This window comes from Perissodus microlepis, chromosome 20, assembly GCF_051167445.1.
Source record: "Perissodus microlepis isolate ML-2025 ecotype Zambia chromosome 20, ASM5116744v1, whole genome shotgun sequence".
In the NCBI taxonomy this organism is placed as follows: domain Eukaryota; kingdom Metazoa; phylum Chordata; class Actinopteri; order Cichliformes; family Cichlidae; genus Perissodus; species Perissodus microlepis.
Genome location: NC_140480.1, coordinates 4291809 through 4313439, shown reverse-complemented (window position 1 = coordinate 4313439; position 21631 = coordinate 4291809). Strand labels below are relative to the sequence as shown.

The 21631-nt window shown below is 43.2% G+C and overlaps 1 protein-coding gene and 1 long non-coding RNA gene across 2 annotated transcripts; both read right to left on the bottom strand.

Annotated features, from left to right (window-relative positions):
- Positions 1-807: 807 nt before the first annotated feature.
- gpr157 (G protein-coupled receptor 157) lies at positions 808-10493 on the bottom strand. Its single transcript, XM_084917377.1, has 4 exons — positions 9840-10493; positions 5102-5315; positions 2879-3073; positions 808-2525 (listed from the first exon to the last, which is right to left on the bottom strand). The coding sequence occupies exons 1-4, from the start codon at positions 10220-10222 to the stop codon at positions 2322-2324; spliced, it is 996 nt and encodes a 331-aa protein (XP_084773503.1). The 5' UTR covers positions 10223-10493; the 3' UTR covers positions 808-2321.
- Positions 10494-10703: 210 nt separating this feature from the next.
- LOC146363877 (uncharacterized) lies at positions 10704-20772 on the bottom strand. The gene is made up of 3 exons (XR_014798927.1): positions 20518-20772; positions 16684-16938; positions 10704-12942 (listed from the first exon to the last, which is right to left on the bottom strand). It is a non-coding gene; the product is annotated as an uncharacterized LOC146363877 (long non-coding RNA).
- Positions 20773-21631: the final 859 nt, after the last annotated feature.

Sequence of the window (21631 nt, the reverse complement as noted above, 5' to 3'; positions counted from 1 at the left end):
CCATCCCCCTCTGCGCATTTTCTTGCAGGTGGCCTACATTATCCAACCTCCACCCCCGGCGGTATTTGAAGCAAGCAACACTTCCACGTGTAGCAGGTCTACCTTGTTTGCTTCGGGCCTTTAACACTGCAGTGCTGTTCCTCTCTATTCCTAAAGACAAACATGATAAAACCCAGTCTAAAAGTTGCTGAGACGAAACAGGTTGCAGACTGTGCTGAAGAGACTGTTTCATATTAAACATGGAAGTTAGAAATGTGGCATGTTTAATGAGAGACTTTTGAATGTAATCTTCTTGGTAGATTTTTGTTCCCCTTATGTTATGAAATGGGAGCTCCACGCAGAAAATTTGCATTGCTAGTAGTCCCAGCAGTAAACAGTTGGTGGCGCTAATGCGACGAGTAATGCCAGAACAAAGTGCAGGTTCACTGGGAACTCAGTAGCCGCCTTTTTGCTCACACACTAAACACTGCCACTGCTAATTTATTGCCTGTGGTGGACAACGTGCTTGAGAATGGGCTCCCGGGACCAATGACACTGCCTGTGTTACCCCCCCTCCAAGTTATAGTTTACTGGTGAATGGTCACCCCTGGTATTGTAGCACAGGCTCTCTTAATGAATTTAAGCAGGCAGAAAGCCAGCAGCGCAAAAAGCAGAAAAGTCTTTCTTAAGCGGCCCCCTCCTGAATCAAGTCACTTCAATGTCAGCCAAATCCCTGAACTGACACAACACATTACTTCCTGCAGGAAATACGGTAAGTGCTGCTCCTCTGTACGCCCTCTTCCATCCACAAGGATAAAAGACAAAAACTATTTATTAGCTGTTTATTTTAGATGTCATTGGCACAAACAACATTCACTACCTGCATTTTCCCAGACATGGTATCTGGTTATTGATGGTCTTAGAGAATGAACTCTGCACTGTGTCCCGTTTCTTTAGAGCTCAGATAAAAATTTGATTGGAGGAAAATATATTTAGGCCTGTGATGTACTGGTGACCCTTCCGAGGTGTACTCTGTGTGCACCCACTGTCAGCTGGGATAGGCTCAAGCCACAGCGCAAGCCTGTTTTGATAAGAAAATGGATGGATGGAAAACTTTTTAGCTCAAAGAAAACTGTTTATTTGTACAGTTTAAAGCGTATAAAAAGTGCAACTAGAAATAATATGTGGGAACTATCCCCACGCTCCTTTGCATGTGCATATTAAAGCACAAAGAAAATAAAAATGCTGGAGCAAGTACGCTGTGAATTTTAAACCAATATTTCGAAACTTTGGGAAGTAGAATCAGGGCACCGGGTTCACCCACTCATCATTAGTAATGCATTCAGCCTGCATTTTTAGTCAGGCGAACAAGAGCCACCAGCTCAAAGGAGAAGTGAGGCTCATGAGTGAAGCCTGAGTTTGAAAGAGGAAGGATGACATGTGATTATAGATCATGCAAAAAAAACAAGAAAAAAAACAACACAAATTTGACCACGGTGATAGTAATCATGCTAATTATGGTGACACAACAGAAGCCGCCAATCTTATGAAACTGGTGTCTGAAAGATGTTGAAACCAATGCCTTGGGAAATAAGTAAGAGTTTTAAAAGTAAAAGGAGAACAGCAGTTAGAGCAAAGCTGATCATGTATTTATTCCTTTAAACAGAAAATGATGATAATCTACCCAAAAATGTAACAATATAGTATCTCCAGTGAAAGAGAAGTCAAGCTAACAGTTAGAATAATGCACAGCTCTTTAGATGTGAGTAAATGCATTGCTCCTGTCTTTGCTTCAGGAGTAGTGTATTCAAAGCTTCTGGTCACATTTGTTGATGATACAAAAAAGAAAAACACAAAAAATTACAGTATAATTGTGACCTAAAGCGACAAAGCTTTACCTGTTTCTCTGTTGTTTGTAACATAACCGGGCCAACAAAAGTTTCTCCCCAAATTCACAATACTCGGATACTAGAAAAACAAACAACAACAAAAATCCTTCACAGTGTTAACCTGAGTACAGTACATGGTGAAATCATCAACACACACCAACCCAAAGAAAAACAAAACAAAACAAAACAAAACACTTTACCCATGTGACCTACAGAACAATAAATGCAAATAATGCTTCACCTTATGTGTAAATAATATAAAATCAGGCAGCAACACCCCATCACCCACAGTGCAGACACATGACACAGAAGTGCATGCTCCTGCAGAATCTCAAGAAGCCATCGCACGAGCACTTTGTGTAATGAGGGCTCGAGGTGAAGTAGAGAACTCCTCCTCCCTTCATGTCAGCCTCTTTGCTTTGCCTTCATCTTCTCATTGCACCAAACAAAGTCTCATCTGTCGGCGTGGCCTCGTTCAGTGCTGTCTTCTCTCCGGGCAGTTGCGTCCTGCTCGGGTAGCAGCCTGTGCGGGCGCTGCGCCTCTGCTCGACATTGGGAGCAGGAGCTGAGCGCGGCGCAGAGGCGTGTGCGGATCGGCTGAGTGAAGAAGACGAACATGACGCAGTTGGCTGCTCCTTGCAAGGTGTTGCCAATCCCCTGTGGGATCAGACGAAAGAGGGGTTTCAGATGGGGGCATCATGATGGCTTATTCCAGAGGAATAAAACGTCTTTATGAGTTTTGATGGCAAATGTTGATTTAAAATGGTTTTATTTTACCATGCTTGTTTTATCGGTCAATAAAACAACACATTTTCATTTATATTATTGTGTTCATAGTGCGTAAAAATGTTTTATGCACACTTACAGTGGCACTATCATGTAATAAAACAGTCCAAACATCATAAAGGCTTCATTTCATTTTCAAGCCATTTAAAAGGAAAATTTACAGTATTTTGAAAATGCTTTGTTACTTTTTAAAAAGGCAAAAAGAGAAAGAAGCTTAAACTCACGTGCAGCGTGACCAGCGCTGGGTTCTGTCTGACATTTGAGTCGGCTAGCAGCAGGATAAAGCGCACCGTGCTCCAAATGCGTAGGACGATGAAGATGATGGGGATGAGCATGAGCTTCACATCAGCCATGGAGGAGAAGGAGTGGGCGGGAGGCCTGTTGGCCAAGATGGGACGGTACTCAGAGAGGGCTGCATGCTGCGTCAGAGCATCAAGAGTGAGACCATTAAAAGGAAATAAAGAAAGAGAGAAAATATGTCATCAAGAACATCAGATAACTTTCACACTACTAGGTAGATATTTGAGAAAAAGAAACTATAACCCCTTTCATTACACTATATCATAAAAACAACAAGCCAAACTGCAGAAACTAAGTACATCCCGCGATTCAGTAGCTTATAGAACCACCTTTAATAGAAGTAAGTTGAAGTAATCATTTTCTGTGTGACTTTATCAGTCTCTAATATCATTGTAGAGGGGTTTTGGCCCAATCTTCTACACAATGGTGCTTCCGCTCATTGAGGTTTGTGGGCATTTGTTCATGCACAGCTCTCTTAAGTAAGGTTGAAATCTAGACTTTGACTGGACCTTTGCAGCTGTTCTGTTGGAGATTTGCCTCTGTGCATGAACCTGTTTGGATCAAGCTTTAGCATCCGGACAGATGGCCTCAGATTTGACCCTAGAATACTTTTATACAGAGGAGTTCATGGTTCACTCGGTGACGTCAAGCTGCCAATATCCTGTGGCTGAAAAACAAGCCCAAATCATTACCCATGCACCACTGTGGTTGGTATAACTCGTTAGTGCTGATATGCTGTGTTTGGTTGCAATTGTTCTAAGCCGTGGTGCCATGTTCTTTTTTAGAGAAAACGTAGCTTTCTCCTGTTAACCCTTCCTGACAAGCCATATTTGTTCAGTCTTTATTTAATTGCGCTGTCATGAACTTTAACATTTAACATGTTAACTGAGGCCTGTAGAGTCTCTTGGGGTTTTTTTTTTGTTGCAGTTTCTCTGAGCATGCACGGTCTGACTTTGGGATGAATATTCTGGGACATTCACTCTTAGGAATACTGGCAGCTGTCATGAGGTGATCCACACCTGCACACTGACAAAACTTCTGCTTTCACAGAGGTGCTCACACTTGATGAAGAACCATTATTCCAGTACATTTGATGAGGAATTCCTGGCTGCTACTTACCCTCCTAATTCTTTATGGACGCGGTAATCGTGTGATTAGATTCTCACGCCATTTCTACATTTTTGGCCAGTTTTTGTTAAATAACGACATGGAGCTGTATGTTATGTGTTGTTGTTCATCTGGGGTTTTGCTTACTTCATTTTAACCTGCTCAGGACCAGATGATTGTCTTAACATGTCCTGATATGTAAAACTGAACTTTCTTTTTCCCATGACTGAAAGTTTCTGTTAGGATAAAAGTGCAATATAACAAAGAATGATTTCATCCACAGTGTGACTACCTCTGTAATGTGTGTCATAATAGTTAGCGTGTTAGGGTTAAAGTTTCCTGTCATCCTCTAGGGGAAACAAATCAGTTCCTTTAATGCTCAACTGCTGAAAGTCTGAGTCACAGATACAGGAACTGGGATGCATTGATATTCTGTGCATACATTCCTATAGAAGATTTCAGGCTGTGATCAGTATGTTGTTTGGTTCGAATGATTTATGAGCCAGAATGTTTTAAACAAACTGTATTTCCACTTTATGCCCAGGTGATGATTTTAGCTTTCCAAGACTAAATGCAAATAATGACAGGCCAATACATTTTGGGTTTTTTCCCTAAAGACAACGGTGTCTCTTTCACTCTCTGACTACGATATTAATCATAATGCAGAAGGCAAGAGGGGAAGTGTGAGATCAGCTTTTTAATGAATAAAGAAACTCGTTCATGATTCACTCTGTCGGCCTGAAAACGACCTGAAACCTGCAGAGCAGCTGATCACCAGCAGATTTCCAATAAAGGTCAAAGGTTCTGGCTGATTACAGATGAATGTAAATAACAGATCAACTGTGGATCGCTCGTACTGAGTACCGGAGAATTAAGAAGGATGATTTTAATGCTTGGCAGGAAAAAGAGTTGTGTATCTGCAGGTTTGTTGTGGTTCTTAATGTGTAAACAGATTTTTGAACACAAAGTGACATATTCAAATAGTCACAAAGCTCTGTGTACACATGACTGATGAATGAGGTCCCTGGTGCCCTCCTCACCGCTATGTGGATGTGCCTCTTGATCAGGATGTAGAGGAAGGGGAGGGTGAGGTATGCCAAGAACTCCCAGATCTTTCCAGTCAGCAGCATCCACAGGACCCGGTCTTGAACGTTGATCCTGACCCAGCACCAGCCCACCGACACCTCTGACGCATCGTAACCAATCTTGTTGAGACTCACAGCTGCAATAGTGATGGTCAGAGGAATTCCCCAGCTGGAACACAAAACAAGGGTCCGGAGAGTAAACACAACAGCTCCAAAGGTCAGAGTCACATTTTTAAACGTTTCCACTGGAGGTTTTTATGTAAATGTTTGACGGGCATGACACCAACACTTGCAGCAAAGACATGTGACAGTGTGTGATAGTAATCTTGTGCTTAAGGCTTTTGTGTGTTACATGGTGCAAACTGCAGAGTCACAGCCAGTTCTGTTGTTGAAGAAGATAAAACCACGAAATGAATTCCGCATTGTTTGCAGCGCTCGTTAGTTTCCCGCCCCCCCATGAAGCACTTCTCCTCTTATAACACCACTTTAAAAGGTTAATAGATTTTCATTGCAGTATATACAGCAGCAGACCTTTATAAATACCAAAAAGACAGTGCATGTGTCTTAGTGTATATAAGCCTCCATAAATGCCTCTGTTGTGTGATCTCCAGTTCATTGCAGTATCTGAGAACTCACAGAGAGATTGTTAGGATGACAACGGCAAACACTGCAGTGAGGCATACCCATGGGTGAAAATGTTCCCGTGTCCAAAAATAGATCAATTAAACGATGGTACATCACAGTGAGTCAACTCGTTAACAATCAGTGAGGACAAATCATTAACGTGCAGAAGGAAAGTGGACAACAAGGATTAAAATGTGCAAAATAAAAAAATAAAACACTACAAGGGGTCGTCACACTCGGAGGCTCCGCATGTTTGATTGCTGTTTTTACAGTGGAAACAGTGAACCACTAAAATAAACACATTTGTTTTAGCTGTTAAATGTTTTACAAAATTGACATGTTAATAAAGAGAAATATATCTGAAGCACAAACATGAGTAATGAAATAACTGCTTGTCAATAAAGTGGAGACACAGTACTGTGTAAAAATCTTGAGTCACCCCTCATTTCTTTGTATTTTACTTCAGAGGAGCCAGATTTTCTTGGAATTTTTAAAGTACTCGTGACCAATAGTTCTCCAGGCTTCCTGAGCATCCTCCAAAGTTTTTTTTATTTTTTTTGGACATTGGCTGTTTTTTCACCAATTTTCAGTCCAGTCCTTGTACCTGACCATTTTCAGAGGAATGCGTTTTTTGTTGTTTTTTCACTTCTTAAGCTACTTAAAAATAACCTACGAGTCATTAAAGCACAAAAAAAGCACGTGACTCAAGGGATGAAAAAGTGTTGTGTCTACATATAACAGACAAGTTGGCAAAAAAACAAACAAACCCATTTTATATCTTATATATTTTATATCTTTAGGGATAAAAAAATTTTTATTTCCCAGAGATTTATTAGTAGAAAACTTGACATGGTGCCCTCTTCCCCCTGACTCTTTGGGCTTGAATTGTACAAAATGAATATTTTAAATGAAAAAAAAAATTTTGGTAGCTCATTGCCCAAACTTTCCTATAACTATAAAAATTCACCATAAATGTCCTATTTTATTTATTTAGAATCCAAAAATGCATGCCCTCTCAGCATGGTGTGCAGTGTGTCCTTCAAAGAAAATGGGGAAACTGGATGAGTGGAGGACAAAAGAAGAAGTGGCAGGCCTAAAACCTATGTACAGCAGAAGGGCAGTGTCTGAAGGTCACATCCTTAAAAACGGGCCTGAGAATGCATCTGGTCCTTCATTTGATTCCTCTACTGTTCACTGAAGCCTCACCAGAAATGGTCTCAATGGAGAGGTGACTGTTAAGAAGACATTTTTAAGGAAGGGAACAAAGTGAAAAAGCCAAAATCCTGTTTCTTGACTTTTCCAGTGCCTTTAATACCATCCGGCCCTGTGTGCTTCAGGAAAAACTAAACAGGATGCAGGTGGACCCCTGCCTGGTCGCTTGGATCTCCGACTACCTCACTGATAGACCACAGTACGTCAGGCTGAAGGACATCACGTCTGACACTGTGGTCAGCAGCACAGGAGCACCACAGGGAACTGTGCTGTCCCCTCTTCTCTTCACCCTGTACACCTCTGACTTCTGCTACAATTCTGAATTATGCCATATTCAGAAGTTTGCAGACGACACAGCCATCATGGGGTGTATCTGGGATGATCAGGAAGAGGAGTACAGATGTCTGGTGAGGAACTTCGTCACATGGAGTCACACAAACCGCCTGCAACTCAACACCTCAAAGACTAAGGAACTGGTTGTGGACTTCGGGAGGTCCAGAGCAGGTCCACTGCCGGTTCAGATAGAGGGAGAGGAGGTGGTCAACAAGTACAAGTACCTCGGGCTGTGGGCGGACAACAAACTGGACTGGTCATGCAACACAGAGCACCTGTATAAAAAAGGCTAAAGCCGACTGTACTTCCTCAGGAGGCTGAGGTCTTTTAACATCTGCAGGAAGCTCCTGAGGATGTTTTACCAGTCGGTGGTTGCTGCAGTACTTTTCTATGCTGTGGTGTGCTGGGGGAGCAGCACAGCAAAGAAGGACTCATCCAGGCTGGAAAAACTGATCAGGAAGGCTGGCTCTGTGGTTGGCATGAAGCTGGACACTCTGGTGACAGTGGCAGAGAAAAGGACACTAAAAAAATTGCTGGACATTATAGACAATGCTGGGCATCCTCTGCACACGGCCATAAACAACCAGAGGAGTCTGTTCAGTGACAGGTTGCTTCTCCCAAAGACAAGAACCAACAGACTTAAAAACTCCTTTGTCCCACACGCCATAAACTGTTTAACTCCTCTCTGGAGGAGAGGGAGGGGAAACAGGAGGACAAAGGAGGGGGGAACAACTAAGCTGTAGTGCCTTTTCACTGTGCAATACTTTTTGTTAATAACCAACGGTGCAATAGACTTCAATACTTGAAATGTGCAATTCCCTTGTATTCGTATTCCTATTTATTCTATTTATCCCTTTTGTATACTCTTTATTTATATGTCTCTGTATTTATATATGTGTATATATAGTATTCTGCTCACATTCTGTAACTTCTGTTGGTGCTTTGCTATTTGGAAACCGAATTTCCCAGAGGAATCCACCCGAGGGATTAATAAAGTTCTATCTTTATCTTATCTTATATCTGCACAGTACAGACTCAATTTGATTGATTTTAAGGAATTTTGATAAGAAAAAACAAAAAATGTTTTGTTCTACGGAAGAAAAGAGCAGGGTGGACATGTTGGGGATGTTTTTGACCATGAAACCAGAAAACAATGAATGTGAGGAAGAGGAAGAGTGGGATGAATGAAAAGCTTTGAAAATAAAATATTGTCTTTTTGGCTGTTATTGAACTCATTTATCCACAAATAAATCACCAACGTTTCAGTAACAGAAATTCTGACAGCATGACTGAATGTTGTTAGTGATACATTTTAAGTTGGGGTGTTTTCTTTTTTCTGTTTTTGCTGGTAGTGAAAAAAAAAAAAGGCGAGGCACAGTTCAGACGGCGATCTATCGCAGGACAAACACACAGAGACAACCCTTCACACTAATTCAGAATCACCAGTTAGCCTGACTTGTATGTTTGTGGATGGGAAGCTGGAGCACGCTGGCACGCAGAGAACATGCGTACTCCACACAGGACCCTCATTCTGTGAGGCAGCAGTGCTAACCACAGCACAAACATGTAAATACCTTTTCAGTGAAGTATGTGGAAAATCCCCCATACCTAAATGGTGTTAACAAAATATCGCTTTGAAAGTATTTATTGTATCATTATCTCTTCTAAGTAAACATAAACTTTTTAAAAATACAAATGAGGCAAGGCTTTACAGCCCCCCCGTAGATCCGCCCCTGAGTTAGGACGACTCTGTAGGCTTGAAGTGTACAAAATAAATGTTTTAAATGACAGAAAAAGTTCTGGTAGCTCATTGCTCAGACTGTCCTGTAATTATAAAGCTGGAAGTTTTTGTTAATTCACAAAAAAGCCCTATTTTATTCATTTAGAATCCAAAATGTGTGCCCTCCTTCACATACAGTGGGCCAGATTGGATTCTTTGCCTGACCATTTCTGGCCCCCGGGGCCTTATGTTTGACACCCTTGGTGTAATGGATTTGTAGGGAGTCCCTTATTCAGTGTTCCTATCCAGAGAAACACACACGGAGGATCCAGGTTGTCCTGGTAACATCAGCTGGTGAGAAAACAAGTGAGCACGTGTCATGCATCAGCTGATTTATGAACACTCGTCACGTGAACTGATCCAATAACTCCAAGGTTAATATTTGAAAACTCACTAGGTCCCACCGTGATGTCAGCACGTCACCCCGTTATGCGGTGTAACGTCAAGACGTAGCTTGGCAGTAGACTGGAGTTTTGCGCCAACTTTCAGAGTGTTACAAAATAAAGTAGATGCACGTTAAGTGAGCCAAAGCGGGTTGTCTTCGTGGTCTAATTCCCAGTTTAAAGGAGCCGTTTTGAATGTGCAGGTGCCAACTTTTAACAAGTCACTGTTCAAAATCTCAGAAAATGTGACGTAAACTCAACTTTAGGGGGGGGGGGCAACTGCCGAAATCCCAAGATGCTTCAGGCGCAGGTACCACCGGAGCAGGTTTAGTAAACAGATAACACTCCGCGGGTTGCTTACCTGACGAGGTGGAACACCAACACGAGGCTGTCTGCGACTCTTTGGTTGGCCCTCACGATGAACACGTACAGGTAAACGGCGATGGCCACGGTCCAGAAGAAGGAGCTGGTGTTGGCGAAAGTGGAAATCGCTCCCTGAGCGACGCACTCCGCCGAGTTTGTGCGGAAGACGCTCCACACTCCGAAGGCGTAGGAGACGGCGGAGAGCCAGTCAGACACCGAGAGGTAAACCAGCAGTTTCCTCGGAGTTGTCCTCAAATCCGACCAAATAATGTAGGTGAGGATAATCAGAGAGGAGCCCAGGAAAGATAGCGCGCACGAGAACAGCACGATCACCTGCTCGAACAGATACACCTCGGTTTGAGTCTGAGTCGCGTTTGCCATCGTGTAGCGCGATCAGGCACGAGCTGCAGTCGTCTCGCGGACACCGCAGTCTCTGTTTGTTTGTAAACACCTTTCTTTTCCCGGCCGAGCGCACTGGTTTTATTCTGGATGTTCCCAGGGGCTCTCCACATTATTTTCCCTTAAGGCCAGGCGACGGTTTAAAAACACTCCGTCCAGTCGAGCCACATGACTTGAAAAAAAAAAAAAAAAAAACTTCTACTGCTTTTAAGGGAGTCAAGCAAAACTTTTCACCCAGCTTAAAGCCCTCCTTCCCCGCCGCCCCCTCACCAACCGGAACCCAAAGCAGAAGTTAAGTCAGCTGGTAACCTGCAGGCACTCAAAGGGTCTATTTTTGAGTGTAATTGTCTCAGTTTGTGCTGTGCAGCTTTGACATAAAGTGCCACACACAGCACATGACAGCATGATGAAACCGCTTCCCCATTCCTGTCATGGTTCCGCATAAAAGGATTCGCTGCTCAGGTTAGAAAATGACGTCTGATTTTATTTTAATAACTATTTTGTACATGTAAAAAAAAAAGATACACTTCACATAAATATAAGCTGGCGCAAGTGCATTGAATAACAAGACGCATTCATTTTTTATATAAATGTATGTAGAAGTTGATAAAAAGTGACTGAATTTTGGCTTCAGAAAGTGCAGTATTGCAAAGTAGGCAATCAAAACACATGAATAGGTGGTGGCACCAAAGCAGAAGTGTCATCAAAGAGCACAGAGGAACTGAATAAATAAAAGCGAAACAAAACATAATTTAAAAGTACATCAGCTGTGAACATGATGGGCAGCAGAAAATTGAAACATTGAAATGTTTTTATTTTAATTATTTGATGATGTTGTAAACTACAGGACATAGATTGCATCTAACAAATATTGTCATGGTTTCACTTCATTCTTCTTTGCAAGGTAAAAAAAAAAAAAAAAGCATTTAAAATTGTGTATCCAAAACCTCACTGTATTAATCCTCAGGTATACAAAAAAGGGAAAAAGCTGCAATTGTGTGAAAGTGATTAAATCTGAAGCATGGGTTAAATGACTAGTTATTTAAAACACCCAATCATGAATATAAAAGCCTTCATGGGTGAATTTAAATGTAGACAAAGGACCAATTAATTTTTTTAAGAGTGAATTCACAGTAACCTATTCTGCAGTAAGAGTTGGAATCTCAGCTTTCTGGGGCAATAAGTTCATTTTTAAATAAAAGCATAATTTTGCCTGAAATTACATTTCTATTAGCGATGAGTTCACTGTACACAGAAATAAAGGAGAAGCTAACAACTAACATCTGGCTTGCCTCCTGTCCGAGTGCTGTTGATTCTTTGGTGGCCTTGTGATTTGCAGTTTACCAAAGAAGTGTGATGTAAAACGGTTTAGAGCCCTCGGAGCGGTGACCTTGTGTCAGAGCAGGACTTTTACTGCTTCTGCATTACTGCAGCCCAGAAAAACCTGCAACCCCCTTGTTTTAGTGTTTGTAGCAGTGCAGCAGAACATTGGTGGGTTTTTTTTTTCTTTGTCTTTTTTTCCTTGCAGACTGCAGCAAACTCGGCATCTGCATTATCGCCTGAATCACACCATCGACAGACAGTTTAAGACACTGTTTTGTATCGAGCATCAACAATAACGGTGAGAGATTCTGAGATAGAGTAGAGAAAAAATCAGAAGAACATCGTGTGTGTGTGTGTGTGTGTGTGTGTGTAAGCCTAAATTAATGTGCACCTGACTCATCTGCACACATTAGGTCGTCTTTGGTCACACAGAAATATTCTCATCATGCACTAAATAAAAAGTGTTCTTTTTTTAATGTAGTCCAAAGGGCCTTTCTGCAACACTTTTGCATTATTACAAAATTCTTGTGTTAAGTAAGGAAAAAGGAAAATATATAAATCAGTATTTATCTAACTTTATTTATAATGCTCCTTTTCTACAGCAGCAATATGTCACAAATAAAATATCAGGCACATAAATCAAGACTTAATCATATCCACTTTCTTTTTGTTTGTGTGTTACATCCAGAAATATCTGTGGAGCAAATTAAATTAAGGGATCAAAAACATGCATTTGCAACTGAAAAAAGTCATAGTAAGCCAAGCTGTATTTTCTGAATGAAAGGGCTTTCGTTTTGTCTCAATGAAAAGGAAAAAAAAAGGCAAAGGTTTCACAAATTGGCGCAGCAGCGTTTGATCAAAAGCATGCCGGGAGGTTTGCTTTCAGTCACAAGATGGCAGCAGAAGATCATGATAGTGCAACAGACAGTGTGGAAGTTTGACGCTTTGATCCGTTTTCTAAATATTGCGGAGGCCATGCGCTCGGTCGATCTCTCCTCAGTTAATTCTCTTAGGAGGGTCGAAAACTTACAGTGCCAGCTCCCAGTTTCCTCCCTCTCAGCTGTGATCCCGGGGCTTCTTATTGCGAAGAATTTCTGCGGCAGTATACTTGCTGATTGCTTCATTCTCACTCCTCACAACAACCAGCTAAGACACTGCCAGAGAAACACCCACAGCAGCCGCGTCCAACCACCCGACTCCGGGCTTGCTCTCCCCAGCAGGGTCCTGACTGGTCTTTGGTGCATGTGTCCACCTGCGAGCCTGGCACTGCTGACGCTTTCCATTCCCAGCTTCGTGGTGATGGTGTTGTTGGAAGGCAGTGGCCTCACACTGAAAGCCCCCCCCCCTCGCCTCGAGGGTGGCGTGGTACTCTGGCAGCTCTGTAAGAAAGCAGGAGGAAATGTTAGTAGTTGTTCATTAAGTGTATAAGTATAGAGGCCCTTTCTGCTCCCTGACTGAGATTTACACAACTACAACGCACAGACGAGCCCACATTTCGCTTCATGAAGTGAACCCCCGAGCTTGTTTCCAAACTGATTTCTTGATCTCCTCCTAGCCGGTTTGTGCAGCATCACTTTAAGTGCACACAACTTTGGCAAACACAAACACCCCCGAACTAAGAATAGGCTTGCCATGACTCATGATTTTGCAACAAAAAAGCTCGGTTTGATTTAGCTCTCAACTATTTGTGTGGCTGCCAGCCTTGCTTCTGTTTTTTTTTTTTTTTTTTTTTTTTTGGGGGGGGGGATGTCTTTTTTTTTTTTTTTAATGTAATTTTTTCTACCCTAGCTCCATACAGTGCTAGTCCGTGTTTGTGTACCTCAGGGACCACAGCTAAAACGCTATCAGTTGCGTTTGCTCGCTGCAGTGCTATTTTGGGCTGGCTGACCGCTCCATACTGTCGTCTCCCTGTGGACACTGCTTTGCTCGCAGGACAGCATGGATACTAGAGACCGGTAGGCACATGCTCTTAAACGAAGGAAGAGAGGACGTTCCGTAGAGGGAGGAACGTCTGGAAAACAAACAGTTTGAATTACATCAACTATCCGCTGTTATTGCTTCTGAATTCTGCAGCAAGGCTATTTGTGGCCCTCTGCGTCGGCTTCTGGTCTATCTTGTGACGTACTTTTTGGTTGTATAACTGGAAATTCCAGCGTTTTTATTTGTGGTTTAAGCATTTTGATCTTTTTGAAATTCTAAGAAAGCACTTTATGACGCTCTGAAGCTTCTTGCCTGAAACCAACACAAAATTTGTATTTGTCAGCGTCTGTCTTCACACACACACATGCACAACTGATGTCCACAGACAAACGCAGAGGTCGCACCTTGACCTGCTTTCACCAAGCAGCTGCATCCTTGTCCCTTTGTGCGTTTGCAGCGAGTTAGATGCCGCCTTCGCTGAGCACATGATGACAGGAATTCCTTCTTGTTCAGACCTTGAGGTAATCCTGATACAGGAACAAAGAATGGCAGGGAAAACAAAACCCTGCCTTCTAAATGAATGGCCGGCCGCCCCACCGCCTCTCACAGCAAACAGCAGCGAGCCTCGACTAACAAGCCTTTCCACAAATGCATTTAAAGCCTCAGGCACGGCTCACCTCTCCTCACAGATTTCCCTATTGTAACATTTCCGTAGTATTGTCCAAACCCGGGAAAAAAAAACCTTTTTTACAAATATTAGTCAGAGGTGTGGATGAATACTGCTCGAGCGGACTTAGTAAGGGATAAATAAATGCTGTTTTGGGGTTTAACCTGTTAAGTACATCTTAATTTAGTTGGAGGGGGATGTATCCAGATGATGCGGCTAACACTAAATTTTTGTTATTATCACCACATTTGCACAAGCTAAATGAAAAGATAACAATAACGCTTTTCATCAAGTGTTTTCTTTTTTTTAGCGTTTTGCTTATTGTGCGTTTTATCTTTGTTGTGGCAAATTAATTGCACTCGGTGTGCACAGGGAGGTGGAGGAAGTGCACAACACGAACAAAATTGCATTTTCACGTGTGCGCTGTTAGTGATATCAGTTTTTTTTTCTTTAATCATACTTATTATTTCACACCACTCATATCGCAGTACTAGTTGTTTTCTAAATTAATCGACTGTCATTTAACAAAATAAAACCTTGACAGTAAAGATTTGGGGAAAAAAGTGTTTTGGTATTTTTGGGAAGATCAAAACAAAATCATTAATGTTTAATTATTATAAACAAATTAAAGTCTTTTAAAAAATATTTAAAGTCATATTTTATATTCCCTTAAAAATACCCTTGTTTCTTTTGTAGGAAAAATGAAACTAAACATTTTTATTGTCCTTTTTGATCCAATATGTATTTTCCTGTTGCTAAATTATGATTTTTTTATTATTTTTTTTTTAATTTGAAAAGGAAAAGTGTGAAAGCTAATGTAAATTAACAAGCCTGGTTTAAGATGTTAACGTGTCATCAATGGCTTGTAAGAGAGCATCATTTGGTCCTTTGTGGTGTAACTAAAAGCTTTAAATATCAGATTAAAATTGACTCGTAAAAACACACACACACACACACACAAAAAAAAAAAGATTTGTGTTAGTGTTAGACGTGTGTAATCTGGAGTGTCAAACGTAACATTGCACATGGTGCACATAGCGTTTGCCTCAGAATAGCTTTTGTTTAAATAACCGTGGGACTCTGTAGGTCTACAGTTTCTGACATATTCAACCTCCAGGCAACAATTTTCCCCAGCAACACTTCACCAAAACACACACACACATGTGTACAAACCCCAGGCTGGCCTATACTTCCTGATCATGGTGGATCCCTCTGCTGTCAGGCCTCACGATGTGTAATCCAAACAAGAGAGAGGAAAAAAAAAATCACATTCACCCACTTTACCTCACTTCCCCGTTTCTCCTCATGTCACCCTGCTGCACATTTCTTGGTTGATCAACACTTCCACAAACCTAATCATCTGATGGCAAACAGTGACATCAGTATGTACTGAAGGGCCGTGCTGCTGAGCAGTTTAACACATGCACAACACGCTCACATCGGCATACATGACATGCGAGCTTAGCCTCTCGTAGTCTTTTTTTTTTTTTTTTACTTATGTTTTAAAATTGTTCTAAAAATATATTTGGGTTTGAGCTAAATGAATCTACACGCCAAACTGCAGTGTGTTAATAATTAAATAGAACAGAGTCTCACACTCAGCTTGCACTACCCCTGGTTGCCAGAGAGAGGGGGAAAAAAAAAGAGTTTCCCCAGTAACTATCTTCCTGCTTGACCACACACAACTAAAATACACAGATCATAGTGTGTTGGACACTAAATGATTATCACCTGAGTCCTCGGGTGATTAATGTATGAGTTTTTACCGGCCTGCATGAGTTTTTACAGTAGGGTTTATCAGTGCTGTGTGATAATGTGTGACAGCGTGGACAGACTGGCCTTCGTTTATCTGCTTCTCTGTGTACACTGTTCCTAATCTCATTTCGCTTCCTGACTGACATGCTGATGACACTTGTCTTCTGAGAACCAGGGCCGCTCGAATAGTCTGTCACACCGTCTGTCGTGAGCGCAAACTCGAATCAGATCCCGCTAGATACAAATCACTTCTGAGAAACGAGGACCTGTTATAAAGCCTTTCGCTCTCGGCTCTCTTGGGGCTTTTCAGGAGGGGAAAGATGCGGCCTGCTGGGTCTCCTGTTGGAAAACTGGCTTTCATTATGAATACCAGAGAAAACAATAACAAAAGCAGCTGCCCTTCTCCGTGAGGATCAAGACGAGATGATGAAAGGGTCACTCATCCTGCCACTGTGCAACTGGGTACTGTGTTTGGGTGTATCATAGCTCTCTGCTTTCGCTAACCTTTTGTGTAGTCACCATGGGATTAAGCCAGCATCAAAACTTAAGCTTGGACGCTTCTACTACTTGCAGTGGCTTAAATTATCGTTTTCTAATTTAGATTTACAGGCTGATCTGAAGGCCTCAGCCTGGCATCATTTTAATTCCCCTGAACTAGTTAGTGTTTCTGAAAATTTCACTCAGTTTCAGCAGAAGTGCACAGGTCCCCAGAAGTGTTCAGCTGTAGCATTGTTGTGTATGTCAGAGGCATCTGTTTACACACAGTTTGGACACTCACCAGTTAGCCAGGCAGCAGCAGAGGTCCACCATCCAGCGTGATCTCCAGCGGGTGCACTCAACGTGTTGGCATCAAGAGGAGTCTGTTCACGGGCTCTCCCGATGTGTGGGTCACTTCACTCTGGAAAAACTGTTGACCACCAGCCTCTTGCCTCTCCTCCTGTGGCTGCCTCTCTCTCTGTCTGTTCAGTCAGGCAGTACAACAAGTCAAGGCATGTTCCAACACGCCACCAACAGCCGGGCTGGATGTATGAGCCTGCACAGGGGGAGGAGCAGAGGATCAGAGAAGGGGGAAACCCAGAAAAGACCCAGCATGACTCAGCCTGCTTCGGTCAGTTAGCATAGCTTTCACTCTGAGCACTTTAACACATGAGTTAGTCTTCGAAGGTGCATTATGACTTATTCTGTGTGACGTGCTTAAGTCATTTAAGTCAGAATCAGAGATGAGGAGATGCTCTAATGGGTGACGACCTGCTGAAAATGTGTTAGACAGAGGAGCGCTTTTTAAAAAACTGCTCTGACTTCCTGGCCCACGTCTGGCTGCAGGCGGTGACTGCTTTGTCTTTTCACTTTCTGTGTCCTGCTGGTGGAAGCAGCTCAAAATGTCTCTGTCCCAACCTCCCAGTCTTTGTCAGCTGAAGCTGAATTTAGATTCAAGTAGATGAAATGTCTTTTACAGCGCTGCTGTTCACCCATGCTCTTATTAGCATTAACAGAAGAACAAATAGTTTATAGCATACTAATAAAAGATGCTGATTCATTAAATCTTCGTTGGGTTTTTTGTTTTGTTTTTTCCAGTAACTCAGCGGGTCACATCAATTACAGATGAAGTCCGTCGGCATGAATTATGAAACTGCAAAAAATCACAGAGAACGCATCAGCAAAGATATGAAACGCTGTGAAATATTAATTGCTTCCTGGAAAAGTGACATTTTTTAGTGAAATCAAAATTTCTAAACTGTTTTATTAATGCAGCGAGAAAAGAAAAGGTGCAGTATACAAGTGTGCTTTACGTGTCCATTTATCTGCTGACACATTAAACTGCATTAAATGTGCAGAATCATCAGCACCCATGAGTGCTAATTATTCAAACCTGCTTTGCTGTTAGCTGGGGATTTTTTTTTTCGTTACTAGAGCAGGCCTGATGCCGGTTCATCACTGCTGTAGTGGAAGTTGATCACTAGGCAGATTCTGGGAACAGCGGTAGGAGCCAGCTCAGCAAAACTCACCTGCTACTATATGGTCTGAGTTTGGCTGCCTGAGTATCTCTGAAGCTGCACTGTACATCAGTGCTGCTGCTCTTCACTGCAGCCTGTCAACAGACTGATGACCTTATCAATGAAAGAGCAAAGTCACCGCGATGTTACGCCCTGAAAGAGCTCAAAGCACTTTTGGCTCGGCTCGGAGCCTCGTCTTTGCCCACCCCTTAACAGCAACTAGAGAGGCAGCTTTGTAAAAGAGCAGACGAGGTTCATTTTCCTGCCGTTAGCTGCCTTAATTTATTGGAAGTGGTGTTGCGGCACCGCGCAGAAGTATTTTCACAAAGTGCTGGCAGTAGTTTCACCAACTGACTTGGCTGATAATTTATGCAATTTACTCATGAGTGAAATATGGGTAACCGCTGACGTAGCCCCCCTTACTGGAACGTATCCCTGCACTTCAGTACAGAACTGTAGTTATTCATCCTCCTACCTGCAACAGACTGCAGCTGAAGCCTGAGATTTGCATCTGTGTCAGTTTGGGATGGGGGGGTGGGAGAAGGAACCCCTAGCCCAGCAAGTTCAAAGCTTGCTGCATTGATTACATCATCGGAACTGGAGTGCTGGAACGGGACAATGCACCATCAGAGGGGAGGGAGGGGGGGCAATCGGCTAATCTCACCAGTGCCTCCCTGTGGTGCTCCATGAGCAGTGTGTGGGGGTAGGGGAGGTGGTGGGGGGGGGGTCTTTCCCTCTCGCTCTCTCTGCCTCTGTCTCTAAGCTCAGCACAGTCCAGCACATTGCAGGACGGCCTGCTCTGCCATGCAGGGTCATGTGACATCAGGACTGTCTGAGATTTTCTGAGAGGGAATGATGCTCTTTGGTGTATTTCCTCCTGTGTGTGTGTGTGTGTGTGTGTGTGTGTGTGTGCGCGCACTCTTGCATGTGTGCCATTACAGGCCAGCACTGCAGGAACTCAGCTGCTGCAGGACACTGCAGGATTGCTGTTCTGCTGCTGGCTCTCTGTCTCCTGCTTCTCTCTCTCTCTCTCTCTCTCCTTTCTCTATTCACTCAAGCAAATTGCTCAAGGAGGATGGTGAGAGCATGTGCTGCATACTTTTTCAGCAGGGACGGAGGGGTGGGGGGTGCGTGGCTGAGAGAGAGGAGGAGGAGGGGGCAGAATCACAGAGGTGCAAAGCATGCCGGTGAGGCGCTCTGCTGGGCAACTGTACCTCTGAGAGAGACTACAGTAGAGAAATTGGAGATGAGGAAAGAGGAGGAGGAGAAGGAGAGAAGGTGGGAGGTGGGGGGAGGGCAGAAGCGAGGTGCAAGAAACATCAGGTGAGTGCGGCAGTTCCCTTCGCTGGCAGTGTAGCACCCACCCTCAGAGAAAGTGTGAGCAGGAGAACTGCAGATGTTCCGAGATGATGTCAAGCTCAGGATGTAGCACAGACCCTTTAGTACAGTTTGTGATCATCATTGTGCCCGTCTGCCTGCAGTGGGGAGAAACACAAAGTCCAGAGAAACGCCTTGGACTCCAGCCTCACCAAACTGACGATGCAGGGCCGGCTTTTTCAAGGTCTTAGCACAGTTACCCGAGGTGAACTCAGAGCTGACCGTGTAGCCAAGTGAATTCACCATTCACACCATCCATACTGGTTTCCAAGCATTTGTAATACTTTGACTTTTATAAGAAGCTTTAACCCCCCATAAACAATTTCTACATTGTTTCTGAAACAGAGATGCTGCAATGAAACAAAAGTAGCAACGTCTTTTTTTAGAGCAAAGTTGCTGAAATATTGCTGCTGCAACAATAGAAAAGACTGGTCCTGCTCTAGGACGTCTTTTAAAAGACTAAAACTTAATATCTAAATGAAACAGAAAGCATTCATCTTCCACAGTTAAGTGCCAAAGTCTCTACAGAGTAGCACTCTGATGTGAAATCCCCTTATAGGATGGCAGAAAAGTCCCAGTAACTACAGCACAACTTCATGACTGCACCACAGCTCCCCTGTCCCAAACAGGCCACTGTAGCCTCATTCTCATTTCCCCATTTAGCACTCAGACACTCACACAGTCCAAGATCCCTGAAAAATCCTTCTCACCAGTTCCCAGCATCATACTTGCAATGAAAACACGCTGGTTAACATAAATGCACAGCTAGCCGAGAAAAGTAGAGCTCAGGCTGCCTGTCGTCTTCTTAAAAGCTAGGTCAGCAAAGATGAAACTCTCCACTGGTGTGGAGAACTCTGAATCCTGGTGAGTTTTTTTGTCCTTGTGTCAAATAGCGGGTCCTCTGGACCAGCCGCTATCTGACACGCTGGCTGCTATTTCCAGCCTGTACCATGTGTTAAACATGGATGAGGGAGCAGTGGAGCCTGACTGCTAACTGACTGGTTTTCTGGCAGACTGCTGCCTGGTTTAATGCTGGTGCAGAGGAGGCTGAAACTGATGAGACAGAAGCCGCCAGGAGCTCTAACACTGCAGGCATGCACACCGACATACACATATCAACTCCTGCAAGGCTCATTTATTATTATAATAATAAAAAAAGTATACAATCCTACAGAAAGAAGAGCCCATCATAGAAGAAGGCAAACAAGTTAAATAAGACTAGAGAGGAAAGGAAGGTATACCTACGGACGAGCCTCTGACCGCATCTCTCACACAGGAAGGAGAGGAGGAAAACTTCTCTGCACTCACTCTGAGCCTCCTGGTTGCTGGTGATGTGCTTTCATGGCGCGGCAAACTTGACTGCAGCATTGCCTCCTGAACAGAATGACATTGTTTGCTCTCTCTCTCTCCCTCTCTCTCTCTCTCTTCCTTTCTCCTCCTCCTCTTCCTCCTCCTGTACACGCTTGCTCCCCCTCCTCTTCTTTGCACGCTTGCTGGCAGCATAAACTGCACAGCTCAGCAGTGTTCCCCCACTGCCGCAGCAGATCCTGCATGAGCTCTGCGTATCTGAGTGGGATGGGACTTTTAAAGGGGAACGCAACCTCCAGGGTCAGTGTGTGTGTTTGTGTTTGTGTGTGTGTGTGCGCTTATCCTCAGTCCGCCCTCCTCTCCTCCATGTACCCCCTCAGCAAACCTTCCTCCTCGTCGACACCCCCGGGAATCATCAGTGTAAAGGACTCCTCACAGGAGAGACCCCCCCACCCCCACCCACACACCTCCCCACCACCCCCTCCGCCGCACACATAACTCGCCATCCTCTTTTATTCGTTTTCACACCACAGCAAAAGCTGCTTTGAGATATGAGGGTGCTCAAAACCTCAATGAGGAACTGTCCCTGCTCCACGCAGAGGCCATCTCCCCCTTGTCACAGTATCCAAAATCACTGAAATCCAATTTCCTCATAAACACACACACACAAAAATAAAAATAAAAACCTGGGAGGATGTCCTCAGGTATGGTTTGAAAAATGATGACGTTTAAAGAATGTTTAATTAATCTGAGATCACTAAATGTGAAGCCGTTTGAGTGAATTAGGAAAATCAGTGCTTTTAAATCAAATTTGTCATCTGGTTTTATTGGGGGAAAAGTTGTGTGATTTATTATAATCTAACCAGTAACTAAGAGCAATTTTTCAAGCCAGTACATAAACAAACACAAAGAACACCAAATGCGTATGGGAAACGGTATCTCCAGGCATTATGATGAATGAGTAATAATCACACAGGCAGTAAATTAATGCATTCATTTCAGAGCTCCCCCCCTCTCTCAAAGTTGTACAGTTCTCCTAGGTACAAC

Bases quoted from the DNA above. Each gene is read 5' to 3' on its own strand.
- gpr157 (XM_084917377.1), bottom strand. From the start codon at position 10,222: ATGGCAAACGCGACTCAGACTCAAACCGAGGTGTATCTGTTCGAGCAG. The intron at 5,316-9,839 runs GTAAGCAACCCG...TTTGTGTTCCAG, and splicing joins TTGGTGTTCCACCTCGTCAG to CTGGGGAATTCCTCTGACCA. The intron at 3,074-5,101 runs GTGAGGAGGGCA...GCTCTGACGCAG, and splicing joins AGAGGCACATCCACATAGCG to CATGCAGCCCTCTCTGAGTA.